This window comes from Mauremys mutica, chromosome 20 (assembly GCF_020497125.1).
Source record: "Mauremys mutica isolate MM-2020 ecotype Southern chromosome 20, ASM2049712v1, whole genome shotgun sequence".
Taxonomy (NCBI): Eukaryota; Metazoa; Chordata; order Testudines; family Geoemydidae; genus Mauremys; species Mauremys mutica.
The window spans coordinates 18,355,570-18,368,304 of NC_059091.1; the positions used below are offsets into that span (position 1 = coordinate 18,355,570).

Consider the following 12,735-nt stretch of genomic DNA (forward strand, 5'->3'; position numbering starts at 1 on the left):
TAGGAACCGTACTGCCAGAAGGGGCCACTGTGATCCAACAAGCCGACCACCTGCATGACACAGGCCAGCCAATTTCACCCAGCCACCCCTCCATTCAACCCGTACCTGGTGGTTGAGCTAGAGTCTATAATTCTGATCCCCGTGACCACAGGTTTTATTACCATCTGTATCTCTTCACAATGTGGTTCAGCGTGCAAGACCCCAACACCAATCCCACCCCCACCCTCTGGTTGCTTCAGCCTCCCCACTCCCCAGGATTCAAAATCAGACTCCTCCCACCTGCCCTTCCCCCATTCCACTTCTACAGCACACGCCTTGCTCATGCTCTCCATTCCAGAAGCCTGCATGCTACTCTACGGTCCGGGCATGCAATCTAACAGCTCCCCGGTTTGTCGGATGGAGAACCAACAAGGCAGGGAGGGGAAAACATGCTGCAGGCAGAGGTCAGCCACTCCAGTGTATGCTCGGAGGGGTTAAATTAAAGGGGAGTGGTGTGGGGGTGGGGGTGGGGGTGGAAGAGAAAGGAGGCAGAGGGGGAAGCAGAGAGGCTGCCAGTGAACATAAAACCAAAGGGGTGTGCGTAGGACAGGAGGGCAGAGAGAAAACCACCATTTAGGCCTGGTCTACACTTAAAACGGATACTGGAATAGCTGTGTTGGTCAAGGGTGTGACACCCACTCACCCCCCCAGCAACAGAGCTATGCTGACAAAGCCTCCAGTATGCACGCAGCCCTGGTGAATGAAGGGAGCTTCTGGCGGCAGAACTAACACGGTTTGGGAGGCGGTGGTCCTACAAGAGCAGACTCACTCCTCTAGAGACAGCCTGTGACTGATCGCATGGGGGGGTGCAGCTGCAGGCAACTTGGGCTGTTGGTGACACCCAGACCTGCAGGAATTGCCCATGGGCTGGGCTAAGTGCCCAAAGCAGAGGATGGGTGCTGCATACTGGCCAACCAGACCTGGTCTCTGGGTGAGGACGGCCGTTAGAGGCAGCCACAGGAGGTCAAGAGAAGCCGTCTTTCCGCAGGTCACTTGGGCGTTACGGTGATGGCCGAGGTCTTGTCTATTTGTCCCAATCCCACCACTGGCACAGGCTGGCAAAGCCGTGGTTTGCACCGGTGCAGCATGAACACAGGTCAAACTGTGTCAAGGCCAACCAAGGCTTGCAGCAAGGGGTTTCCACTGGTGGCTGGCATCACAGCAAATCCCCAGCACTGGCAAAGCAGCACAGGGCATGGCCAGGGAGAGTGACAGGATGAAATGCATTAAGGAGGAATTTAGGCTGATGATGAGAAAAATGGTTGCTGACAGTTTGACCTATTCAATGTGGAATGGTACCTCCCGTTTCCCCACACACACACACACACATTTTTGTTTGGGATGTTTGAAACGGGACTGCCCAAAGGGCCCTGTAGGAAACGATCCTGCACTAGGCAAGGAGGAATTAACCTGATGTGTCTGACTAGGGATTTTGAGGCAGTTCCTCAAAGTATTCAGGCTCCTAACATCCAGCGATGGGGCCCTTTCCTTTCCTAGCAGGCAGGAAAGACAACTCTTTTTAGGAGGGCACTGGGTGGAAATCCCACGTTTGAGACCCAGTTATCAGTGAATGTGGGACATATTTTATCACGTCTATTTTAGTATCATCTAGAAGCCCCAGACATGGACCCCACTGTGCCAGGGGCTGTACCATGTTCTGCAGGGTTTAGGCGAGGATTTCCAAAGGAGCGAAGTGGCCAAATGCCACTGAAATTCAGTGAAAGTTGGGTACCTATTTCCTTTAGGATCTTTCAAAACCCCAGCCTTCACCACTGCCTGCTCTGCAAGTACAACCAGAGAGACGGACAGCTGAGTGCTGGGAGACTCCCCCATTGCTGTCCGGGGCACAAAAATCAGAGGCTGCTTTTGAAACAAAAACATCAGGAGGTAAGGGTTTTTCAAAGGTGATTTTAGTGCACAATTTCTGCAATCTTTAAAGGGGTCTGATTTTCAGAAGGGAGGGGGTGCTCAGCCTTTTGTGGAAAAAAAAGGCTCAGGCCCATTTAAGGTGACTCAGGTTGCTTGCCCCCTTCCCCCAAATGGAGTCGCACAAAATCACCAGCCACTTTGGAAGATCTCAGCCAGGATCCCTCAATACTAGATTGGAATTGAGAGGGAGATGATGGCTGATTTGCAGCCCACCTGCACTGCTGCTACTCTAGAGTCAGATGCTCTCCTGGTCCACTTTGTCAGTGATCTGGTTCCAGTCCTGGATGATGTGCCATGGGGTTTCCTTAGAAATCAGGCAGTTTCTGAACCCATCACCCATTATCAGCGTTTAAGCACCAGGGAGACACGCTCCATGTGTTGTCTATTTGCTAGCTAGTTTTCAAGGTGGATTTTAATTAATGAAGATTGTTGGTACTTCAGCCACCCCAGCACCGAGAGATGCCCACACCCAGTGTCAGGGCCCCCATCTAAGGGCTGCGAGGCCTTGAGATCAACACAAAAAGGAAGGAACTGGCAAAAGAAATGAAAGAGAAACACACAAAGAAAACTGAGGTCAAACAAGGAGTAAAAGGGGACATTAAAAATATATATATATACCAGGATGGGGGCCATCTCTCTCTGATGGAGTGAAGCTACAGAGAACTGGGCTCAGAGTCCTTGTGGGCTGCATGGGCTCAGTAACCCCACCAGGACTACAACTGCACTTCCATAGGCATCTCCTAGGAGCAACTGGCACCCTCCAAGCAGGCAGCAGAGGTCGCGTCTCTGCAGCTGCAGAGGTGCCATGAAAGTGACCAGAAGTTCCTACCTGCTTCAAGCAGAGGGAAAAGTGGGGTGTGACTGTGTATTGTGCATATTGTGCCCCTTGACTTCGGCAACTTCAGGAATGTGGCAACAAGCAGAGCTGCCTCCCCAGCAGGACTAGCGCAGTCTGGGCACAAATAAAGCCATGCCAGCTGACATGGCTTAACTCCCATGGCAGCTCCTCCCAGGACTGGGGCTCTGGAGTCTGATCTGACCTTACATTGCAGATCTGCTCCAGCTGAAGGCGTCCAATCATACATGAGTCAGTAGGGAGCAGAAAAAATAACCTAACTCTTCTCTCCACTCCTCACCCCACCACTACTACACTAAGCCCAAACTCATGGCAACTGAAAGTGTGCACAGAAGGGTTGGTCTACACGGGGAACTTACATCAGCACAGCTCTGTCTCAGGGGTGTGAAAAATCCACACCTCTGAGGGATGTAGCTATGCCAACCTTACCCCGGGTGTAGACACCGCTAGATTGATGGACAAATTCTTCATAAAACTAGCTACCACCTCTCGGGGAGGTGGATTACCTACCCCTCCTGTCAGCGTAGGTAGTGTCTACACTGAAGACTACAGTGATTTAAATGTAGACATACCCTAGGTCAGTGGAGTGCCTTTAGTTATGGGTGCATTGTCAATTTAATCTGGACTTCCCAAATCAGTTGTGAAAATCCTCACCCCACGCCCAGATAGTGTGTGTAAGATATTTGTGCACAGGGACATTTACAAATGCATTAAAAAGCCCATTATGAAGTTGCACAAGAGTCAACTGTACCTTTTTAGGGCTTTTAAACAATTGGGCCTAGTATCCAAGGATCACAAAGTGCTTTGCAACAGTCACCCTGGTGAGCTAAGGAACTGGCTACAATTTTCCAGGTGGGGAAACTGAGCACAGGAAAGTGACTTGTCTGAGTCAGTGGCAGGGCTCGGAATAGAATCCAGGAGCAGAGACAGCAGGTCACATACAGAAATCAGTGGCACAGCTGGACACAGAACCCAGCAGTACTGACTACATATCCCAGCCTGGTCAGATCAGACCACCCCAGTAAGCAAGGATCATTCCTGGGATCCTGGCTGATTGGGGTGGTCTAGGCTGACCAACCTGGGATATGTAGTGTCTGTATTATAAACGTTTCTGCAGGAATCTGATTGGCTCCTAGACAAACTGGGTGGTGACAAGAGTCACTGTGGGTCTAAACAGGACAAAGCTGGGAAGCCCTGACATTAACTAGTCTCTCACCATTTTGGAAACTCTTATTTGATGAATCAGAATTTCAATAGCAAATTACATTCCCCCTCCTGCCAGTCAGTCACCTTGCATGAATGACTTCCTGATTAAAGCTTTATGGGACGCAACTGAGCTGCTTTGAAACAACAAGCCTGCAGCCAGCAAACAAACTTAGGTCAAGTTAGGTCAGAAGCCCCAGGGTGTGACAGAGGTGCTCAGTACCAATCCCAATGCCACAGTGTGGCAGTGCTGTGCTGCAGAAGTTGCTGTCATTTGAAAACATCCTGACCATTTGTACTCCTTAAAAATTCCATGACACTTCCCCTAGGAGGGAGGTTGTGTTTTAACCCTAGTGTCCTAGCAAAATTTCAATCTGAGCAGTTGCAGATGGCCTACTTAAAAATCCTCCTCTTGACTTTTCAGCTGGATACAATAATGTAATTTCTCCCTGCAAACAATTATGCTGTTAAAGTGCTGCAGTGTTCCACCCCAGAAGTGGCAGCATTTCAATGCTGGGTGAAGCAATCCAAACACATCCATCACCTGCGTCCCAGAGGGGCCTGAGAGGGTTAAATGGAGGAATGTTTATGAACCATGTTGAGATCCTTGGATGGAGAGCGCTAGAGGGCCAAAGTCCCTCTGTCTCTGTTTTCCCTCTGTGTATATTTCAACTGTAAGCTTTTGGGGGAAAGCACTTTCTCTTCCTCTGTGTTTCTACAGCACACTGGGCCTCTGGTCTCGCTGGGGGCTTGCAGGTGCTAGTATAATAAAAATAGGTCAAATTTTTCCAAGAAGCCCAAGGTAAATGGGACCCATATTCCACTGAATTTCAACAGCTGCCTAATTCCCAGCTAAAATAAATAACACTAACATATTTGGGATTTAAAAGTGAACAGTAAAGCTTTCTAAAGATAGACTGCCCCCACCAAATCAGTGACACAACATAAGGCGCAGACATGCTGTCTATAAATCTACCTAAGTGTCTGACTCTGCTACCCATCCCCCTAGTATCTGGGTGCTTTCCACATTAAATCAATAGCAATGGGGAGTCTTTGGCACTTATTTGCAGAGTCAAAACTGCTCATGTTTCTGATCTGTTTATTTTTAGATGTTATTAATTTCTTCTTTTTTCTTGGTGGGAGGGTTGTGAATGTCATTCTTAATTCATCGCCATACAGCTGTTGTTAAACGTTTAGGTTCTTACAGACCTGCCAAGACCCAAGTCCGGCATTTCCCGTGACCACAGTAGCAATACTGGGAATTAAACAGTTTCCCTGTCTTAAGGGCACATGATGGCTCAATGATTTTCCAGCAATGGACGTTATGAACTCTGGCCCTGGCAGACTAAAAAGCTTTTCAGTTCCCCCTTTAACTGTGAACGTGGTGGGTTTGAATGTGACCCTTACAGGCATGACACACATGGATGGCATTGCTTCCCATGGCAAAAAGCTACATGAAAAGTGCACAGAGGCTTGGGTTTTAAAGGCTGATTTTTGAGCCTCAGTCTTACCACGGTCTGAGGCTCTTGGAGCGAGGAACTCTCTGATCCCCAGCTCTGGGAGGAGAGTGTGGCCTAATGCTTAGGGCAGGCCACTGGGAGTCAGGATTCCTGAGTTCTATTTCCATTACTAAGGTTTTAATAACCTTCCTGGGCTACTGAGCACCTTGGTGGCAGGGGAGCATTCTAAAAGAACAAAATGAGAGACGGCTGTATAAATAATACAATTAATAGCCACTGGAGACTCTCAAAGCGCTTTGCAGTGAATGCTTCTCTACCTAACGAAGGAGGGTAGCTCCACCTCCATTTGAGAGCTGGGAAGAGAGGCACAGGGAGGTGAGGGACTTGGCCAACGTCACCCCAGAGGACAGGAGCAGAGCCAGGAACAGAACCTAGGTGTCTGGATTCCCAGACTGCCGCCGTAATGGGGGCAAATGGATATCTTCTCTACAAGCAGCAAAAAGTCCTGTCCGACGAAGTGGGTATTCACCCACGAAAGCTCATGCTCCAATACATCTGTTAGTCTATAAGGTGCCACAGGCCTCTTTGCTGCTTTTACAGATCCAGACTAACATGGCTACCCCTCTGGTATCTTCTATACAGATGCTTCGAAAAGCCTGGGTCAAAGGTAGGGTGGTCACCAACAGGAGGCTCAGAAATGCAGGTGGGAATCGCCCTGGCATCTAAATTTCTGCCTGCTGCAATGAAAGCATGTGTTCACTGCACTGTTTCAGGAATGGACAGTTCAATGCAATACGTTCAAGGCTGGGAATCAACTAATACTGTATTCTTTTTCTGGCCTAGAAAAGACAATTAAAATTTTTAAATAAAAATAAATACTATTTCATAGTTCACTGTCTGGGAAATTCTGCACGACATATCTGCAAAGTCTATCAGCATAGTGTTACAATCTGACATCGGTGTGTGGGAGAGATGTAAAACACAGAAGAAAAAATTGTCAGATGATCATTGTATATTTAAACTAAACCTTTCATCCTGAAGGATCCCAGAATGCTAGACTAACCAGCTGCAAAAAAAACCCAACAGTGGGACTGCTTCACCTGCCACTCTCAGATGCAGCTGACTCTGGGATCAGCGCAACAGCTGCTTAACAGTGCACAGCAACGCAAATCACTGCAAAACAATCCAATGTTGGGATTGCTTCACTGACAACAGTTAAATGTGGCTGAATCTGGGGTGGAACGCAAGAGCTGCTTAACAGTGCACAGCATCTCTAAATAACAGTTTAGGGCAGGAAGTGAAGAAACCTGTTCCCAAATGCAGCTGCAAGGGGAATTTAGGCAGACTGGATGTAATGAACAGAACTGGAGAGTGGAAACCAGGACTACCCCTCAAATCTCATAAAGAGAACAGGAGATCTTTAATGACCGTAAGAAGTCGTAAACTCCTTTCTGTGTGGTCAAGCTCCAGTGTTCAAATATTATGAGTCTGGTCCCAACAATCATGAGACTGGCTTTAAAAAAAACAAAAAAAACAGGATTTTTTTTTTGGAATAAAATAATTTTTATGTTATTCAACATTTTATTTGCTTTCTGATTTCTGAGCCTTTAGGATTCATGTTTTTCAGCTTCTTTCTGCAGCCATGAAGGCTGAAAAATTATTTAAAAAAGAAAGCTGAGATCCTCGTGGAATCACATGACTCCAAGAGCTGAGGCTTTAAGAAACACACCCAATAATGTGAGACTCAGGATAAAAGTGTAAGAGCTGGGGACAAGGCCAGATGGGCATTTGTCCAGAAGATGGCCATTCTAGCAGCACATCACGTGCAGAGAGCACGCTGTGTTCAGAACTGACTCAGTGAGAAGAGTACCCCCTAATAAGCCACTAACACCACCTCTTGGGTCGCCCATCCAAGTACTGACCTGGTCTGGTTCTGTTTAGCTTAGGAGATACAAAAGACTCTCAGCCCAGGATGGTAAAAATTGGGAAGGGCCACTTCACTCCTCTGAGAGTCAGACTCTCGGGGAAGCTGTCTGCTCCAGCCAGAGAGATATGGAGGCCCATACAGCTCGAGAGTCGTCTTGTGGTTAAGGCATTAGAGTGGGACTGGCGACCATAACCCTTCCTTTCACACCCACACAGCTATTTAGACTAAATTCTTCAGGGAAGGGACTCTCGCACCTGTGTGTATGCAGCTCCTGGCACAGTGGAACTCAGTTGGAGGTCTCTAATACAAATAATAATCATACTTTAAGATTCCTCCAGAGGTCCCGGGTGGTTCTTCAAATGGGAATGTAAATGTTTTGGGGTTTGTATGTGGAAGGCAGATAAAAATACCTCCTGCTTCTGTGCTAAGCCACCTGGTGGCCATACACCATATTTAATTCACACCTGTGCCATCGACACAGTATCTAAGCCTTCCCCAGAAATCCAGCCCCTCGTGGCTATCAAGGAGTCCACAGCACCCAGAGAACAGGGATGTCAGCCCAAATGTCCTGACCGAATTTCAACATAGAAAAAATTTGCCTTCCCCTACCATTGCTGCGGTAGTTTCAATTGGACACGGGATTCTTCTTCACTTGCTAGCTTACAATGCTGACAGCACACTGCTGGTGTGTGCTGTTCAATGGCTGCTGCGTTCCAGCCCAGAAGTGGCTGCATATCAGTGGTGGAGGCCAGGACTGCCTACCTATAGTCTGGGGGGGTTTAATACTTACCTGCTTCTGGAATATGCTTTGAGAGCCTCAGATGGCAGGTGCGGTGGCCAAAGCTATTCCAGTGGTGGAGGGACAGGAGAGCATGTGGGCAAGTAAAGACATGTTCCTATGGGAGGCCTTACCTAATGCTGTTCCTAGCTGTAAATGGTCATGTACGCTGGATCAATGGTGGTGGTAACAGGTGGGTATGGGACAGACGGGGGAGGGGAGGAGGAGACAGACAGGAGGGAAGTCAGACAGGTGGCATTTCTATGCAGTTGAAGGAAGCGTTAAGTAAATGATGCAGGAAATCCAAGCCGCGATGATAAAAAGTTTGGTACCTGCTCGTTGGGACGGAGCGGGAGCAGGGCTTAGAGTGATCACAATAACTGGATTGGGAAAAGGAAGAAAAAAACAACACGATAAATCACAACAGAAACAATCGAGTCATCAAAAGAAATCAAATCATATTCCAGGCGGGGGGCGAACTGATTCCAGGGTGAGGGATGGAGAATGGTGAGAAACCAACAGAGGGCGACAGACAAGGTGAAAAATGGGATGCACCATACAGTGAAGTACCTCGGAGCCCTGGGCAGCCATTCCCCAAGTGTCTCAAATGTGCAGGCAGCAGCTGTTCCCTTCCCATCTCCTTCCACTGCAGCAAACTCTCTGTAGACCATTCCTCTACGCTGGTGCCCCGGCCTCCCCTCCAACCTACCTGGGCCATGTCCCTGTTACCTCCCTCCCATTAAGTCAGGCATGTTCTGCCCCATCACAGTGCTTGGGCTGCTTACAATTTGGAGAGGCTCATGATTCCACCTCCTTCCCAACAGAGTCTGCAGGATTAATCTAAATCCTGAAGGAACTATTGTGATCATCTGGTCTGACCCCCCTGAACAACAGAGGCCACATTTCACCCACTCAATCACGCATCAAGTCCAATAACTTCTGGTTAAGCTAAGGCAGGATCTTTTAGAAAGATGTCAAATCTTGGAATTATAGACTTCAAGTGACAGAGAACCCACAACAGCCTTTGGTAAATTGTTCCAATGGTTAATTCCGCTGCACCTTATCCTAGTCTGAATTTATCTTTCAGCCACTGGATCAAGCGATGCCTTTGTCTGATAGATTAAAGAGCCCTCTACTATCAGAACTCATCTCCCCACTTATAGACCATGATCAAGCCAGCTCCTAATCTTTCTGACGATCTATGAGAGATTGTGCTCCTCATATCTCTTCCAGACCTTCTTCCCGATTCTGAACCTTTTCCAATTTTCAACATTCTTTTTGAAGCGTGGACATCAGAACTGGATGCAGCATCTGGCAATGCTCTCATTAATACTGTATACTGAGGTAACACCATTTCCCTACTCCTACCTGATATTCTCCTATCTATAAAGCTAAGGAGCGCAATAGCCCTCAGCCACAGCACCGCACTGAGAGCTCATGTTCAGCTGATCATCTCTAATGACCCAGAGTCCTTTTTAGAGACCCTGCTTTCCTGGATACAGTCCCCCATGCCATTACAATGACCTACATTCTTTGTTCCTAGGTGTATGATCTTCCATCAGGGTGTACTAAAAACACATGTTGCTCAAATGAGTCCAGCTCACCAAGAGATCCTGACCACTCCGTATAACTGACCTGTCCTTACCACTACTCACCATTAAACCAACCCTTGCATCGGCTGCAAATTTTCCCAACACACATTTCATCTTCTAGATCACTGACAAATAGCACTGGGCCAGGAACATTGGGCCAATTACTTTTGGAGATCTAGCAATTACCCAGCTTCCAATCCATTTAATACTGGCTGCACTGATTTCATACAGTACCAACATGTTACTTACACAAAGCACAGCGGGGGTCTCTCAGATTCCAAGGCCAGAAGGGACCGTTGTGATCATCTAGTCTGGCCTCCTGTATAACAGGCCAGAGACCTGCCCCAAAATCATTCTTAGGGCAGAGCTTTTACAAAACCATCCAACCTTGATTTAAAAATCGTCAGTGATGGAGGATCCACCACAACACTTGGTAAATTGTTTAATGGTTAACTACTCTCTTTGTGTAAAATATACACCTTATTTCCAATCTAAATTTGTCTAGCTTCAACTTTGTTCCTGGCTGCTTAAAGTGGTACAGCAGCAAAGAGTCCTGTGGCACCTTATAGACTAACAGACTATTGGAGCATGAGCTTTCGTGGGTGAATACCCACTTCGTCAGACGCATGCACGAAGTGGGTATTCCCCCACGAAAGCTCATGCTCCAATAGTCTGTTAGTCTATAAGGTGCCACAGGACTCTCTGCTGCTTTTACAGATCCAGACTAACACGGCTCCCCTCTGATACAGTTGCCTGACAGGATTAAGAGACAGTAGCTCATCACCGAGTTCACCAGGTCTGGAAATTTTGCTTGAGACTCTCTCCGACGGATGTAGGCAGGCGTCTGTCAAATCATTCGCTATAATTACAACCCCGGAAGGCATACGCCTGACTTTTCCACCCCTCCCCCAACCTGAACAGAAGTGGCCACCCCCACCTCACATCACCCCTCACTTCCCAGCTCAGTGAGCATCTTGTAAAAGGAGAATTAACTGAAGCGCAGAGAACTGTACAGAATCCAAAACTGGTAGCAGATGCACACGTAGGCACAAAGCACAGCTCTGCTCTGAAGAGCACCTTCACTTACTCCTCAGGCCTGCCTCTGTATATGTGCTGGAGTCCGATCCACTGACAAATAACTAAAATAGAATTTCCCTGCTTTTTACTCCTCCTAGCCCATAGGGAGCGCTGCATTCGCTTCCTTCTTGTGCATCACCAGGATGGTTTAAGTTCCAGTCAGTTATGCCTGGACAAATGCACTAAGGGGACAGGAATCACCAAGGGTCACTTGATGCCCAAGGAGGAATGGATCCAGCTTGACACAGACCCCAGGCTTAGTTTGTAGCACTGGAAATTAAGGGACGGCCACGCCCATCTGACTGGGGACCACTGAGACACAATGAACATATAGCCCCCTGCCTCGGGGCCGTTTGGACAGTCACTTCTCAGTTGTACTCCAAGTGGACGTGAACACATTTTCAAATAAGAAGGTGAACGTCAGCAGCTCTTTCATGTCTCTGCCAAAATCGTAGTTCAGGGGCTTGAAGCTTCTCCTGCTCCACGGGCAGCAGAAGCCTTAGGGTTAGGTAGGGTCAGTCCCTGACCCGAAGAGCTTACGGTCCAAGATGCAACGAATGCAGCCTTGCCAACTGATTTAACTGCTCTGTAATGTTCCTTCAGGCCCCACTCTTGGGAGTTGTGTGTGTACAGGAGAGTCTCCTCTTTCATTTTTAGAAAAGAAAATAAGTTGGGGGGGGCTGAAAAACATGACACCCCCCAAAAACAGCTCCAAAAACAGAAGGCAAATAAGAAACATCAAATTCATATTTTTTTCCAAATCTCATGTTTTTTATGCCAGTCTCATGACTGGGGGTGGGACTGGCCTATGATTTTTTCGGCAGGTGGTACCACAAACCACAAGCTCAAAAACTGGGAATAAGAACAAAGGTTAACATAGGCCAGATGTGGACACAGCTGGAAGGCGCTGTGTTGGTTTGATTTCTTTTATATGTAAATAAGAAATATACAAGATCAAGAGCAAAAATCTCTGCTGGCTTTCTACCTACTGGTACCAAGGCCGGAAATCACCACTGTGATCATGTAGTCTGACCTCCTATCAACACAGGCCACAGAACTTCCCCACCATAATTCCTTTTGAAGTAGAACTGATCTTTTAAACAAGCATCCAATCTCGATTTTAAAATTGCCAGTGATGGAGAAATACAAGAAAGAAAGAAAAAATAATGCAAACCCAGGCAAGGTTAGTCCGACCTACAGGTCAACCACCCACTAGATGGCAGGAATGTCATGGCCAGGCTCGGCTTACGGGAAGAACAAGCCATGGACAGGAATGAATGGTAATGCTGTACTGCTCCCAGTGTCTGCAAAGATGCTCTGGGATTAAAAGAAGAAAAAGGGATGGAGAATCCATCGCAGCCCTTGAAAAGTTGGTCCAATGGTTAATTACCCTCACTGTTAAAAACTCTACCCCTTATGCATGTTATACCTTTGTCTGCTAGACTGAAGAGCCAATCATCAAATATTTGTTGCTGATGTAGGTACTTACAGTCTGTGATTAAGCCACCCCTTAACCTTATGTTTGTTAAGCTAAATAGATCGAGCTGTTTGAATCTATCAGCTGGCATTTTCCTGTAGGCATCTCTGGATCTCAAGGAGGGATCTGAAGCAAAACTGGATTTGCAGACAAGTTTAGAGGGGCTGTACCATGCCTAGGAGGATCAAAAATGTTTGTGGGAGAAGTGTTCACATCAACCTTTTAAGCTCATTTCCTCGCCCCCCGCCCCCCATTTCTTCACTCGCAGCGTCTAGTAACAGACCTGCCACTTTCAATCCATTAGAAGAAGTATATCCAGGGCAAACTGCTTCAATCATTTCATTGAACCGTTCATTTTGTGTGTAGTATTACTGGCACAAAAGAAGATTCTCTGCCA

General features: G+C 47.3%; 1 protein-coding gene across 4 annotated transcripts in view; it reads right to left on the reverse strand.

Moving 5' to 3' along the window:
* MAP2K7 (mitogen-activated protein kinase kinase 7) overlaps positions 1 to 12,735 on the reverse strand; it is a 69,027-nt gene that overhangs the window by 47,254 nt on the left and 9,038 nt on the right. For 3 of the 4 annotated variants that reach the window (XM_044994614.1, XM_044994615.1, XM_044994616.1), the window contains exon 2: positions 8,525 to 8,572. The exons of the other annotated variant lie outside the window; for it this stretch is intronic. In XM_044994614.1, coding sequence (XP_044850549.1) covers positions 8,525 to 8,572 — 48 coding nt within the window. The remainder of the gene's footprint in view (positions 1 to 8,524; positions 8,573 to 12,735) is intronic. 4 annotated transcript variants of the gene reach the window in all.